The sequence below is a fragment of the Poeciliopsis prolifica genome, unplaced genomic scaffold, assembly GCF_027474105.1.
Source record: "Poeciliopsis prolifica strain line A6 unplaced genomic scaffold, Auburn_PproV2 SCAFFOLD039, whole genome shotgun sequence".
Classification (NCBI taxonomy): domain Eukaryota; kingdom Metazoa; phylum Chordata; class Actinopteri; order Cyprinodontiformes; family Poeciliidae; genus Poeciliopsis; species Poeciliopsis prolifica.
In genome coordinates, this window is record NW_026562414.1 from 4,109,606 (window position 1) to 4,125,632 (window position 16,027).

General features: G+C 37.8%; 1 protein-coding gene across 1 annotated transcript; it reads right to left on the reverse strand.

Moving 5' to 3' along the window:
- Positions 1-9,781: 9,781 nt before the first annotated feature.
- LOC129375280 (toll-like receptor 5) lies at positions 9,782-12,659 on the reverse strand. Its single transcript, XM_055054255.1, has 2 exons — positions 12,501-12,659; positions 9,782-12,054 (listed from the first exon to the last, which is right to left on the reverse strand). The coding sequence occupies exons 1-2, from the start codon at positions 12,552-12,554 to the stop codon at positions 10,186-10,188; spliced, it is 1,923 nt and encodes a 640-aa protein (XP_054910230.1). The 5' UTR covers positions 12,555-12,659; the 3' UTR covers positions 9,782-10,185.
- Positions 12,660-16,027: the final 3,368 nt, after the last annotated feature.

Here is a 16,027-nt window from a genome sequence, read left to right on the forward strand (position 1 = left end):
GGCCATATGATGTAAATACATTTAAACATTTCGTGGCTCGCACATTTTACCCAGAACGGAAATAATTTTGCTATATTTTAAATTCCAGAACTCCAACAATAATTAAAACAGACTATTTTAAGTATTTACCTGCTAATATTTCTTCTGTTTTTGTTTATTTTGTGACGCTTACATAAAGTATGGGGGGAAACCAGACCTACAGAAGTTAAGTATTGTATGTAAAATACATTTTTGCACAGTAAAAGAGGGTGAGAGTAGTCCTTCAACATGTTTTTACTTTTGAGGAGCATCTGGGGAGTAATTTGGATATCCAACAATCTGTTTTGCAGATTTTATAATTCTCTAAAGTGAACGCCTGTTTGCAGCAGTGCAGCTGGAAACAGGGTCACATGGCAATGATTAAGGAACAGCAGTTTTATAAATTGGATAAAAAGCGGCAAAACCAACAATTTTTCTTAAACATAGAAATACAAAAGCAGATTTTAGCAGTTTGGGAGTTTTTGTTGTTGTTGCATTGAATAAATCTTACGTTTCCACAACACAATGAAGAAAATACCAGTGATATTTATTAATTTGTTTTAAAATTATTTTCTGCAAACATCAAAATATCATAAAAGAAAACGATTTAATCCTCTTTCTGTAAATGTTTCTTTCTCTTTGTTTTAAAACCTAATAACAAAGATTAAATCAGCATTCTTTTAAAAATGACCATGTTTAATATGTAGATATTCAAGTTTAAGCAATCTTTTCACCAAATATTATGTAACATTTGAGGCTGAAAATGGCTTTTTGGTAAAGATTGCAGACAGACCCTAAAAAAATAAAACATAATCCATAACTTCAGGTTAGGGATGCAAACAATTAATCAGTTAATGAATTAATTACTATCAATTGTTCATTAATAGTGTATTAGATTCAAATGTTGCGGATTGTCCAGCTAAAAACATTGAATATGGAGGAGGTAACCAATCCTCAGCATTAAATTTGCTGCATGTTGAAGACTGAAGGCTCAGTCGTCACCTGAAGCCAGAATTATTGACAGCAGGGGCGCCGCCAGGAATCTTGGGCCCCATGACAAAAAATTAAATTGTCTCTTTGCAACTGGTGTTACAATTTCTTGAGCCTGTATGACCCATCAAGAATTTTAGAGGGTTAAAATTATGGGGAGAGAGAGAGAGAGAGCTGGTCGGCAAATATGGATGTGTGCTCTTCGGTCTGGGAGAGCTAACCTTTAATTTTTACTGCTAAAACAATTTGGAAAACATTATAAATTAATTTAATTTTGTAATTGACACGGCCCCCAATTTATGTTCTATTTCAATAAGAAAAAAAAAAACAATTTCTTTGTGGGAGGTCCCTAATTGGTCAGGGGCCCTTAGCATTGTCCTAACTTTCTCCCCCTATGCCCCTGGATACAGGTGGGATGAAATACACAAGGGGGAATCAGGGAACAAGACACAGCTGTGAGCAGTCAGGGGGAGACAACACAGGTACTAAGTTGGCACACAAAAAACCAAACCCTCACAAAATAGGAATAATTAGAAGAAGAAGCTAGCTGGTAGTGCTGCACGGGTTTGTTTATTGTTTTAATTTCTCCATTTCCTCCTTCTCCTTCTTGTCTCGGAACACAAACATGTTCCTGATGAAAAGCTGCAACCACAAGGGGAGATCATCCAGCAAGGTGTAGGTAAAAACTAGATGGCCAAAGTTTTTCTCTGCAGTATGTTCTTCCTAGACAGAGGAGGAAAACAAAGCATTACATGTGTCAGTAGAAAGAGACAATGCCAGAAAATCATTCTGTGTTTGGGGCATATTTTAAAAAACACTAAATTTGATTCTGTTATGAATTCTGGTAATATAAGCTGTGGGTTATGTCAATACTGTAGATTCAGCTGTGAAGAGGTCCTGTTTTTGTTTTGTTTTTTTGGTCTTTTTTTAACAAATCACAACAGAATATAATACTTACAGTGAAGTGAATATGATTATTAGTAATCAATGAAGAGACAAGTTGCAAAAAAAAAATGTATTCCTAAATGTAGTGAAACCTTGTCAAAGCTTTGTCAGCAGGACTAACTTGAAGACTTCCTGTATAACCTTCAGTCTCGCATCATTGCAGAACAATCCGGCTTATCTTTCCATCTTATCTTTCATGGTTTCAGTTCATTAAGGTTAGCAATCATAACTCTTAACAGAGGTCTTGTTATTCTGTTGCAAATGTCATAGGGCCTCATGGATGCATATGAACAAATAATGTCAGGCGCCATATTATATGCAAAAATTGACATGTACAAAAATGAACGTGGTGAAAATATTAGCATAAATATATGCAAGCTTTTTATCTGCTGTGAAAATGTGTGGCAGTCACACAGACATTTCTGTGGACAATAATAAACTAGAAGGTGCCGAAACTCACCTAGATACACTGAAACATGGGAGCAGTTTGGAAAAGTCTACTTGCGATTCCACTGGAATCCAAAGATTTTAGTTGGCAGACAATTTTGGGTGAAGTTTGGTGAGTTTTTGAATATGTTAAAGGCTCCAAAAAGCTGAGTCTTTTGACAGAAAAATAATAAGAAATCCTGCGATTTTAATGGGCTTCGCTGCTGGGGCCTAACGAGGATGGATGCTGGTGGAGACTGTCTGTGACCTGATTTCGATCACACTTGGTTTCACTGGTGAAGGAAAGCGGCAAGCTTGGGGTACACTAGTTAATTTCAATTATAGATCTGCTTTAGATACCTGATGAAGAAATGTACCCAGTCATCTGCTTTAGTCCCCTCCATAAATCTATACCATTTGTTTAAAAAAGAAAATGTAAAGGGACGGTGTCAAAGTAACTCTAAGGTCTCGGCACATAAAAGCTTGTTTTCAGGCATATGGATTTTATACTGATTGAGATTCAGGGCCTTTGTTCACATTTTTATCACCTTAAAATTATTAACATCCATATATTTTGGGGAGATTTTATACCAACATATGACTGTGAAATGGAAAAGTGTTCATTTTTTACAAATAAATCTGAAATGAGCAGAGATGGAGGGATTCAACTCTGAGCTAACATTAAAGAGGGCTTTATATGTTGCTGACTCTTAAGGGCAACTTGGTGGACTGAATTGTATTTAGGGGTATGAGAGTAAATCAAGTTCAAGTTTTTGTTTGTAACAAAATATTAAAAGTGGAAGGGGTTTTTAGTACTTTTTCAGAACACAGAAAATAAAATCCATAAACTGACCAAGACATGTTATGTGGGTGACAAGTGACATCTAAAACTGAGTTTGATTGAATTTAGAGGAACAACTGGCAAGTGGATTGAATCCCAATTAGGATTGTACTGCTTATACTTTACCGGAGAACATTGTGCATGTTTAAATGCAGACGTTTCCAGATGTGGCCCATTGCCGGTCATCATGTCTTTGGTGTCATCGAGCAATTGTTCCAGTTGTACTCGGACTATTCTAGCGGCATTGCCAAGTAAATCTCTCTTCGGGCCACGGACAACCTCATCCGTCTCCATGAAACAGATGAACAGCCCCAGACAGTGTCGCAAAGCCGTGTGTAGCTGTTTTAGATGCTCTTCAATGTTCTCCGGAGTGGCAATGACTCGCACGGACAGATCCATAGGCACCAGGGAAGGGTGGTCCACATTCTCATGCACATTTGGGTTCATTCTAATCTAAGGAAAGAAAACAAAACAGACATTAGCCATGTCCAAATTCAGGGTCTGCATCCTTCTGAGAATCAATTCTATGGTTGGACGGGTCCTTCAAAGGCCATGCATAAACTACGACTGGACGAGAAAAGCTGTGAATAGCATAACTCATATTGTCTAGCAACCGTGACAGCGTAAAGTACAGAGCAGCGAAGTAAAAAAAACAAGAGATGAAGTTTGTTTTTTAGTCATGTATTACTCCTGATTTCTGCATTATTCTTCATCTTTGTTGTAAAGGCTGTTTTGCATAGTAAAAAAGAAATCCGATTGATTGATTCTAAGATTGATTCAAACATGTTCAGCACATTTCTACCAGGAATAAATATAAGCATATTATTCATTTACTGAATATTGTCCAGCTCTCAGAAAAGACATTACAATTAAATAAAACTATTATGTTTTAAGGCTTAACTTTAATCAGTCAAACTGATTTGCTCATAAATAGATGAAATACTTTGGTAAACAGCCATTAATTATATTGCTAGACTGACTAAATAAAATCAATATTTAACTTCCACTCATTGGAGAAAGCTACCGTAGTTTCCAGGGAAAGCAGGAGTTTTTAAAATGATGTTCCGGGAGTCAGGCGGTAACCGAACAGCTGGTCAGCTGGAGCGCCTGACCAGCTGACAGCTGGGAGTTCTGGCTGTTGATGCAGCGGGAGTAGACCACTCCGAGAATATCAGAGCAATGTTGCAATTATGTGATGTTTTGATGAACCAAGGAAATTATTTGAGACTTATGGTGCGTTCACACCAAATGCGACTTGAGCTTCAGGCGCATCTGGTTTATATTCAAAATATATGTGGACGCACTTCGAGGGTGTGTCGTGGCACAATCGAAGCTTTTCGACCGTTGTGTTTGACGAGCTTCCAACAACCCAATGCTGGAGTTGAAAAATGTGGGGCCTCATGCACAAAGGGTCAATACGCACAAAAAATGTGTGGCGCTATATTATACACAAAATTAACAGCGTGAAAATTTGTATGAATATACGCAAACTTTTTATCTGTTGTGAAAATGTGCAGCTGTCATACAAACGTTTTCTGTGGACGACGCCAAACTAAAAGGTGCCAAAACTAAATCTGACTATTCAGTTAGGCCAAGAAGCATCAAACCTGATGTCTTTTTTTATGATTTTATTATTTTACTGTTTAAATGTAAACACAAAAATAACACAATAACATGACACACACAAAATAAATAAAATAAAGGGATGTGAAAACCTCACTCAAATGTAAATGGTCAATTTCAGCAGTTTTTGTCACATAAAGATGTAACACATTGGTCTGTGTGCCGAAGCACATGGAAAGCGGGATAATTTCATTCTGACTGATAAAGACAACAGGATTAGATCAGCAGATTAACTCTGAACAGGTTGGGTTTGATTATTTGTAAGGAGATCAAGGTGTGTAAACAATCACACGCATACATTAGCTGCACAAAGGTGTGCTGCATAAATGTGGAACACTTTTGCTCTGAAGAACATTGCCAGTAGAAGGATTCAGAGGGAGCATTTGACCGGAGATCAAATTGATCTGCTGGGAAATGTTGGCGATGGTTTATTAGCATTTAGATGCCCAGACTGAGACAGAGTTATTTTTGGTTTTATCACTATTTACCTGCTACTTTATCCGCCATTGAAAGGATTCTTAAAAGTTTGTCTGTTAATTATGTGACCAAACCAGGCGAGGAGATGAAAAGTTAAAACATTCAACATTGTTTTGTACACAATCTCTAGTTGGGTAACTGCAAGATCACTGGGTCTTTGTAAAAGATGGAGTCTCAGAGAACAGTTCTTAAAAATATAACCCCTCTTTTCAGCAGAGTTGAGCTGACTGTCGAGAAATGATCCAAGGTATTTAAAATTAGCTGCAGTTTAACAGGTCGGCATTGAGAGAAACTGGAAACACTTTCAGGTCTTGTTTATGTCATTTAATTAGCTCTATTTCCTTAAGAAAATGTAAAAGGTATGGTGTTTTGTGAGAGAATTTATCTGAAAAGATACGACTAAGGGGCAGATTTAGAAGTGCACAGAAAGCTAAAAACTGTGAGCTGCGCTAAAATAAATAAATAAAAGAGAAAAGTTCAAATACAAGCTGAGAGTGAAACTCCTTCCTAAAGATGAAGATATATCACAGACTTCAAAAGAAAATAACTTTGTTTCCCTGACACCAACACCGTCGAACTAAGATACAACGTAAACTTCAGTGAGATGGAGTCAGAAATACAATATCGACATGAAACATATAAACATATCTCGCTGGTTGACCCTTCCTTTCAAGGTAGAAATGAGGTCATTAAATAAATTCTTAAATCGCTTTTCTACAGTCACTTCTAAAGCTATGTTTTCATATCGCAAGCAACATACTGGGTTCCACCGTAATCTTTCAAAATAAGAGTCATAACAAAAAATGTAAATAATACAAAATAAAGCTCATAAACTAAAACTACGGCAGTAAAATAAGGTATGAGACTGAGAGTGGTCCATCCCTTTCTGTTTGCTGCAGTGAAGTCCTTAATGGAACAACGCAGCTCCTGAATTTGTACACGATTATTGTCTTCGTTTACTTGATAAATTTATTATTTAAAACAAAGAATTGTTTTGTTTTAAATATTGTATATTTTCGTTTAGGAATATGTATAATTGTATCGTTTTAAATAATGGTTTAAATGTAAACACAATGTGGAAATACAGCTTACGGTATTACCTGATTGATTAAAAGGTTTTCTGGTAGCGAATGAACGCCCCCATAAAGGAAAATTGCTCAAAATCAATTTAGCAGGGAGAGCATGGATACAGGGAAGCATAATGCCTTTTAACATGATTACATTTTGCATCCTGAAGTTCACCTTTCTGATGTTCAATGTCTGCAGTTAAACCCAAACGCCAATATTACAGGTAACTAGCCGTTGTAGAACAGGGACAAACCGCTCATTTGTCCCTGTAAAATGGTTAGCTGTTTTAATGACCTGAAACGGTTAGCTAACTGCGGTGTAACGGATAGTTAGCCAATTAGGTAGATATCTATAACGCCAATAAAAAACCATGACAGAAAAAAAGAAAGAGAAGGGCGGAAACTCACGAATTCTTTTCTCATTATGTAGGCTTGTCTTAGTATTTCCTTGGCCCTGTATAACACCGTCCCGATCCTTTCCGTTTCTTTGAAGACTTGGTCATGTTCTTGAGTAGTCGCCGGCATTATGTGCACTCAGTCCCGGTCGACAAAAACCAGCGACGAAAACGGAGCGAAGGAGAAACGAAGTCGATCAGGAAAGAGCGACCACTTTTCCTCCTGTTCACGAACGAAACCCCCCCCCAAAACAAACGCACACAGAGAGTGCGCTGCTGAGCTTGAGCGAGAGGAACCGCTTGAGTAAGCGGTCAGTGACTTCCCGTTTGTTTCTTTGTTGCCGTGGCAACCCAGCAGTTGAAAAGTGGCGGTTTTCCTGCGTGAGCCTGCGCGCGAACGATCCCGCTCTCATTTTTCTGCTCGCCGACTAGCTAGCGTTGGTTTTGAAATTAGTCTAATAATAATATTACTCAAGTAAAAGAAAAGGGTACAACGTAGTAAAACTACTCTTATAAGTACCCTTTTCCCAAAAGAGCTGCTCAAGTGAATGTAACAAGTACTACGCACTTTTGAACGTAGACAACATGAGTAGCTACTTGCTAACAGGCTGTTCTATGGACCTTCCAGACCGCTCAGGTCTTCTGGTTCTGGTTTGCTATGCATCCCCAGAACCAGAACCAAACGAGGAGAAGCAGCTTTCAGCATCTATGCACCACAAACTTGGAACAAACTTCCAGAAAACTGTAAAATAGCTGAAACACTGACTTCCTTTAAATCTCGACTGAAAACCCACTGTTCAGAGTGGCTACTTGCTAGCAAGTAGCTACTCATGGTATTCCCTTATTTATATTCAGTCATATTGAATTACGGTACTTACGTCACTCTTGGGTATAGCTTGTCAACGAATAAGCAATTTTCCCTTGGGGATCAATAAAATATATTCTATTTTGAATCACTCAAGCATAAAACTGCTCAAAATGTTTTTGGGAAGCTGTTCAACCCACATGCAGAATCGAACCAAGACCGCAAGATAAAGGTAATGAGTTTATTGCTGCAAGTACAAGAAGGGAAATGTGGAATTCAGGAAACATGGATGGGAACTGGATCAGTGGCTTCTGGAAGAAAGACAGTGTGAGATTTGAAGATCCTCATTTGAGTTTTCTTGAATGTTTTTTGGATGATCAATCTTATGTTCTGCTGAAGAAGTAGGGATCTTCAAAGGAGGCGGCAGGTTCTGATGATTGGTTGGATTGATTGTTGATTAGGTGACACAGAAAGTTTGAAAATTTAAATAAACATCCAAGGGTAGGTTGCCAGTGGCTCATTTAGTGATTTCTGTTTGTATTTTAACCTGCTCTGTAATGCAGCAACATTACTCATTTGTATTCCTTCCACATATACATAAATTATGAGATGAATTTTATGCCAGCCTGCAGCATAAGGAGGACCAGGGTTGTTTTGCATGGTCAGAAATCAATGAAAACAAAACAAAACATATTTTCAACACATAAACACCACCTCAATCTGCTCCACTTCATGGTGACTGTTGGGAAATGTTCCTCAAACGTGTTTTCAGGTTGTAGGGGAGCAGAGGAGGACGGCGCTGGAGGATGGAGAGGGGGATGGATAGATGTGGGGATTCAAAGACAATCAGGAAGTGAGGGACTAACGGCGGAGGAGGTGGATGCTGAGCCTGTTTCCATGGTAACCGGCCGGCGCAGGGTGCTGAAACGTGGATGGGATGATGTGGGGGTTTGTGTGTCAATATCTGTGTGCGACATGGTTCACTGGTGCTCATGTTTTCCTGGCAGATCATTTATTTCAGCTGACTGTGGTTTTTTTTTTGCCCTTTTTCAGATGTCAGATGTCATTAACTAATGAATAAAAGCAGCAAAAAATTTAACAAAAACATTAGCATTGCTCCTGCAGGGAATTAATAAAACCTAAAAAAAAATTATGCTTTTCAGTTATTTTTGCTTTCAGCACAAAAATATATAAAGTTAAAAGATTTTTGTATGGTGGAAGTTTGTTGCATTTCTTATTTTCTTTTGTGTTTTGGATTAATTTAATCCTTATTTTAATTTCTAAATTACATTACATGGGCGACTGTGGCTGTATGGTAGAGTAGTAGTCTTGTGATTGGGGGGTTATAGTGGTCAAAATGACTGGAAATGCGCTATAGAAGTTCAGTCCATTTACCATTTACATATAGCTACACGTGTTGGAATGTATTTTAAAGATTCAGCAGAAGCAAAAGAAACACTTTAGGTTTTAAAATAATTTAATTAGTAAATATCCTACACTTTTACCAAACTTCCACATTTAGAAAGCATGTAAACTACATTATTAAATCTAACAATGACAAAATTGAAACCTAATTCTACTTGAATAAATTTTGTTAAAATGTTTTCATCTGTTTAATATGGATTCACAAATTATAAATAAAATAATGTGTATCCTTTAGGCTGTTTATTTGAAAAGATAACATACAAAATTGCCATAAATGCTAATTGTCTTCTTGGAGATCTGATAACTCTCATATTTCTATTCATAATGAAACATTTTTTTCTTTCTTTAAAGGTGTATTAAACCTCAACTTATATGAAAAGCTGATTTTATCTGATGCTCACTGAAACAGATTCTACCAAAGATAAGAAAGTAACTGGGCCTCTAGCTCCCCCTACTGGCCATATGATGTAAATACATTTAAACATTTCGTGGCTCGCACATTTTACCCAGAACGGAAATAATTTTGCTATATTTAAATTCCAGAACTCCAACAATAATTAAAACTGACTATTTTAAGTATTTACCTGCTAATATTTCTTCTGTTTTTGTTTATTTTGTGATGCTTACATAAAGTATGGGGGGAAACCTGACATACAGAAGTTAAGTATTGTATGTAAAATAAATTTTTGCACTGTAAAAGAGGGTGAGAGTAGTCCTTCAACATGTTTTTACTTTTGAGGAGCATCTGGGGAGTAATTTGGATATCCAACAATCTGTTTTGGAGATTTTACAATTCTCTAAAGTGAACGCCTGTTTGCAGCAGTGCAGCTGGAAAATTCGACAAAACAGTGTTTAAAGAGGAGTTTTATACATCTAATATTAAAATACCATAGAGAAAAATGGATCAATATTCTTTCTGTAAATGCTTATGTTTTTCTTTGTTTTAAACCAATGAACAGAAATAAATTGGGGATGCTTTTTAAAATCCTTAAGTCGTCTTTTCACAAAAGATTAAATATTTGAGGCTGAAAATAGCTTTTTGGTTTGTAAAGGTTGCACACGGACCCCAGAAAATAAATAATTATTCATTGTTCCTAACCTGGACTAAGAGATAATGTTTAATTCATCAACGTACAATTAATTGTTGAATAATAATAATAATAATTACATTGGTCAGCTCAATGCCAGCTGGCCAGTGTAATCTAACAGCGGTACATTATAGAAAGCAGCTGGAAATTCACATCTGAACTCCTCTATTGGGCTCAAAAACGTTATTTTTGTCTGTTTCATCCACGTCAAGAAGCTCTGCAGATCATTATTGCAGTAAAATCTGTTCTTGGACAGGTCTAGAAAGCTGAGGGAGCTGAAAGCTATTGGATCCGGGGAGGCAATAAAGTTGTCAGAGAGATAGAGGGATTTCAGACTTTTAGGTAAAATGTCAGGTTGGAGATATGTGAGGGTGTTGAATGAGAGGTCCATCGTTACAACTGAGGCAAGGCCCTTAAAGATGCCTTGAGGAAGAGATCGTAGACCATTGGAGCTCAAATTGAGACTGATCACATTTTGAAATTTGTCGAACAGATCCAGGCATTTGCCCTGACTCCAGATAGGCTGCAAAGAGCTGCCGTGCAGATCCAGAACTTTGACGTTAAATGGAGCAACGCGCCTGCTGAGGGTGCACCACTTAATTGTGTTGCCCCCGTAAAGAAGCAGTTTGAGGCGTTTCATCTGATCCAGAAATGAATAAATCTGTGTTAATCTGTTGTTCTGAATGCTCAGAGAGGAAACGTTATGGGCAAACCGAGTGATGGTGTTCACCGATGAGGATGTCAGCTTATTGCTGTTCAGATTAAGGATTTCTAAATTTGGTAAAGCTGCAGGAAAACCTAATTCTTGCAAGGAGTTATCTGTTAAATTTAGGAATCTCAGGTTTGGAAGTTCTTTAAATGAGCCATAACCCAAAACGCCAATGTGATTGTGAGATAAATCTAAAATTTCCAGGTTTGTCAGAGAGGCAAAGGTGTAAGAAAAGATTTCCCCAAGCAGATTGTATGACAAGTTGAGCATTTTTAAATTACCCTGAAGGCCTTCAAAGGCCATTCTGTGTATCTGATTCACTTTGTTTTGAGAAAGATCAATACTAGTGACTTCTGTCAGTGGAGTGAAAACTCTCTGACGCAATGAAAATATTCTGTTCTTGGACAAGTCCAGAAAGCGGACTGAACTGTTTTTCAAGCCTTCAAAAAAGTCAAAGTCTGGATCTGGGAGATTATTGAAAGAGAATCCTTTTCCTATGTGTCCAGAGACTTTAAGATGGGAAATGTTTGTTCCACTAATGGCGCTGAAAAATAGTCTTAATTTATCCACACTGAGTCCACTGTAGGACAAATCGAGAGTCTGAAAAGATACTCCGCTGAAAGGATTCCCACATTTCTGCCAGTCGAAACTCGTATTCAACATGTTCCTCAGGTAGACGCCTTTAAGGCTAAAAAGTGTGAAATGTTTTCTTTTGAAACCAACAAGATCAGACTCACATATTTCATCAATTTTGTTCAGCTCCAGATTCAAGTTAGTCAAATCAGTCATATTCGCAAAGAACTGTGAAGGACGGAGTCTCTTAATATGGTTCCCGTAGAGATTTAGAGTCTGCAAAGATGACAGTGGTGCTAGATAATTTCCTGTCAGAATGGACTCGTTTAGCAAACAGTAATCCAAGTGGAGCTTCTGGAGATTGGACAACCCAGCAAAGGCCAGCGGTTCCAGTTGAAGATGAGGGTTTAACCCAAGCACCAGCCTCCGAAGGCGTCTCTGCCTGAGGAAGGCATTGCTCCGGATGACAAGCGGCACCTTCTGATTCCCAAGGTCCAGTTCCTGCAGGTTCTCCAAGCCGGACAGCGAAGTGGCGTTGATCTCACCGATCCGATTGTTCTCCAGGAACAAGTGGGTGATGTGAGGAGGAAGAGGAGGAGCAGAGTGGAGGTTTTCAAACCCACAGAGGGCAACCGAGCCTTTAATGAGGCATGATGGGAAGCAACCTGGCATCTGCAAGTAAATATTCAGAAAATAAATTTCATTGTGAATTTCTGGTACTATAAAGATAATGTGTGATATATATCTCAAAGGTGACCTATTAAGCTTCCTTGAAGAAGTTAGGATACAAAACATGTTCATGAATTTTTTTGGGATAAAATTATTCTTCCATAATGCGTTCTGTTCATTTTGAGCTTCTTTCACAATGAGTTGTGTTATAACTCTAAATCTCAAGAAGCCACTACTGGCCACAACGCCTTACTCAACGTTCACACGCACACATGAAAATGGCTGCAAACAGATGCACAATTATACAAGAAGCAGAACCAACAAGATTGTATCAAGTGGTTTCTGGATGGTAAGCCAACAACAAAACGTGTCTTTTCCAGCAGCCATTGTGGAATGGATACATTTGCAAGATATATGAAACTTAAATTGTTCAGTACAGATGTCCATACCTGTAGGAAAACACCAACCACAATCAGCTCAAGACCAGGTGTCCACATCATCATTCTGCTTCTTCTTCTCCCAGACTTGAAAATAATCTCATCAAAGTGATGCTCAGTGTCTGGTGCAGAGTCTCCTGTGGGCAGGCTTTTTATTTGTGATTGTTTACGTCAGAGTTCCCGTTGAGCAGGATTTCCCCCTTTTTCAGTGCCCAGGTTTGCAAGAGACAGGGAAGTACCTCTGCATGTTTACAGCTCTCTGTTGGTTTGCACTGTCAGGGTTACAGTACATGCTGCATTGCACAACTGTTTGCCAAAGTCTTAGTTGCGTAAAGAAAATTTTTGATAGGGCATCGTGTTCTGTCTGTTTTTAAGATCAGACGATATGAATCTAAATAAACTGTTTGGTATTGAAACGTTTAGAGAGGAAACCAAGGAGATGGTGGATTTCAGAAAGGTCAAGGATCCTCTTCATCCCCTGTACATCGGAGGAGCAGCTTTGGAGGTGGTCTCCAGCTACAGGTATCTGGCTGTGCAGATATCCAGTGAGCTCACCTGGTCACTGGATATCAGGAAGGCCTGCCAGTGTCTCTGCCTCCTCAATCCTGAGGAGCTTCTATAGCTGTGTGGTGGGGATCATTCTCTGCACCTGCATCGCCATGTGGCACAGCAGGTGCACTGCTGCTGAGAGGATGGCTCTGCACAGGGGGCAGCGTTTCCTCCACCTTGGTAACTTGGTAAGATATTATGTTTTTGAAGTGTACACATGTTCAAGCTCTTGAAGTAACCCAAAATGAAAACGAGCTTTACACCTTTGAGTTCAGCAATAAAGAGGAACACAGACAAATATAACAAAGAAATGCTCACAGCACAAACGGAAATTAAACCACAGGATTGTGACACATATTACATAATTTTTTGATCTATGTTCAATTAGTAGACATGTAGGAAATGCACTAGGCTTTTCCAAAATAGTTGACAAATAATTTAGAGGAAAAAAAAAATCTGTCAGGGATTACCTGATCAATTAATATTAAACTCGGCCGCCAGTAAAACAGGCCTTTATTAACTTTCTGTTGAAAGTACAAAAGTATCCAGGTAATTGGGACTAACTATAGTTCCTTCTGAATGTTTGAGAGTAGGTTTCTGGGAGTTTTTTTTTTTTTTACCACTGACATGCTAAATTTCACAACTCCCAGGAAATAAACAGAGCAAGAGAAAAAACCTGATAAATGCTGCTTGACTTTTCTGCTGGCGAATATTGTTCATGGTGTTAATTTAATGCTGCTGCTGTAATTTAACAAAGAAATCTTAACAAATGGGTGATTAAGTTTTATAAGCGCAATAAATTAGACCTTGGCCTGTCTGTCCCTCTACTGAATCTGTGGAGTTTCAGTATGTCAGACATGTCTGCTAGAACAAATGAGTGACTCTGAGGGAAAAACACAATATCCACAGTTTATTTTATTGCCAATTAAGGGAATTTATTGTTAACTATTACAAAGCAGAGTGAAAGATTTAGGAAAACCATTGGAAGTCTCTGTTTTTCTAATATAAATCACTTGTACAGCTTAAACAAATAACTTCAGGTGTTACTAAAATGTGTTATGATATGAAATATAACTTAAGAGAAATTTGACTTTTTGAAATTGGGTTCTGTCTCTTTAAGACGCTCCCGCTCTTTCCAACACTCTGCCTTCAGTATGTCATCCCAACAATTCTGCTTTTTATGTGAGGTAGTTTCAATAAGTTTATGACTTCCACCAGGTGTTTGCTAATTGCTGCTGCCGCTAGTCTAGAGGAATTGCGAGGGTTTGGGCAGAAAATGAATAGGGCTCCTGCATCAGCTGCTTTGCAAACACCCTGCGATCGCAGGTCAAGTAGCATTGTGCCTAGATATTTCTGCTTAAGCTATATTTTCTTTCAGTAATTTAGAAATTATCTTGTATTTCTCAAATAGTTCCATGAAAAACATATAGGTGGGTGTACACTTTATTGAGAAAATATATTAATTTTGTTGTTTATGTAACTTTCTTTTCCAGATAAATATAAAAATCAAAATCAACATGTGACAATTTCTTAATAAAGAATTTTATATTTAAAGTTGTAGTGTACAACTTTTATTAAAATTTTTTTTTTTACATATTTGTCAAAACTGTCGCTGTGTTGTGACAGTGTAGTACAAAACAGATAATTTGCTTAAAAAATTGCTGCCTTGCTCTCTGCTCTCTTTTTCCCGCCAGGAAAGCCTGTTGTGAAAGCGATGGCGAGTTAGCACAGCCAACGGTGACAGTGAAGTGAAAAAAAACAGCTTTCCTGTAAATGTAAGTTGTTTCTCCACTATTAGCAGATTTAGTAGCAAATACAAGAGAATGATTGATGGTGAGGAGGCCCTCCTTCTGCCTCTGACTGGTTGGCAGTGGTGCATTTCTTCAGACGGCAATAGTAGCTCAGGGAGGAGGTGGAGGATCTCAATCTTTCCACAGCTCATCTGTGTCATCATACATATACTTTTATGTCAAAGCAAACAGTTTTAACAAATATATTTTTTAAATAAAATTTACACAGAAAAATATAAGTGGGGTTCCACTTTTTTGAGAAAAATTTGAATGTTTATTGTTTAAATGCAATTACCGTATTTTCTGGACTATAAGTTGCAGTTTTTTTCATAGTTTGGCCAGGAGTGCAACTTATACACCAGAGCGACTTATGTGTGAAATTTTTAACACATTATTATATCATATCACATGTTATTTTCCCACTAAACCGTAAAAGGGCGCTGTAGGCCTGTGTTGATAATGTGTGAGTTAGAAGCTAAGTTCCAGAGTTAGTGGTGTTTTTTAAAAGCAACACTGAAGATGAAGATTTAGTGATTTGGAGAGACACGGATGGTTTGGTAAACTTGTTGGCATGTTATTTATGCTATAGTTATCTGAATAACTCTTAATATGTTATGTTAACTTACCAGGCACATTCTCAGGTCGTTGTTTATGTGTCATGAAACATTAGCATACCGTACAATTATTCAGCCTGTTGTTGCCTCTATTCTATTTTTATTGCCTTTCAAGACGACATGTCTGTTCTTGGTGTTGGACTTTTTTCCCCTCAAAAATGCGACTTATACACCGGTGCAGCTTATATATGTCTTTTTCTGCTTTATTATGCATTTTATGGCTGGTGCAATTTATAGTCTGAAGCGATTTATAGTCCAGAAAATACGATATATAACTTTCTTTCCCCATACAATTATAAATGAGATCCAACATGTGACATTTTCTTAATATTTAATGAGGTATGCAATTTTTTTCAACCAAATTTGAGTCCTGGAAACAAATTCAGCTTGGGCCCCCAGAAAACTTTGGACCGGCCCTGTAGTCAATTCATCTTTTTTGACTTGAAGTGAAAACAGACATAATACGTTCATCTTTTCCCCCCAAATGAAACCGGTACTTAAAGTTTTAGTCGTGTGGGTCGGTTTTGAGCGAATAAGCCGAGTAAAAAGGGGAGGAAGCAGGACGAACCAGGGAGGAGTGACTTTT

Excerpts from the sequence above, each read along its gene's own strand:
- LOC129375280 (XM_055054255.1), bottom strand. The coding sequence starts at position 12,554 with ATGATGATGTGGACACCTGGTCTTGAGCTGATTGTGGTTGGTGTTTTC. Across the intron at positions 12,055-12,500 it reads TGGTTGGTGTTTTCCTACAG|ATGCCAGGTTGCTTCCCATC; the intron begins GTATGGACATCT and ends ATTTACTTGCAG.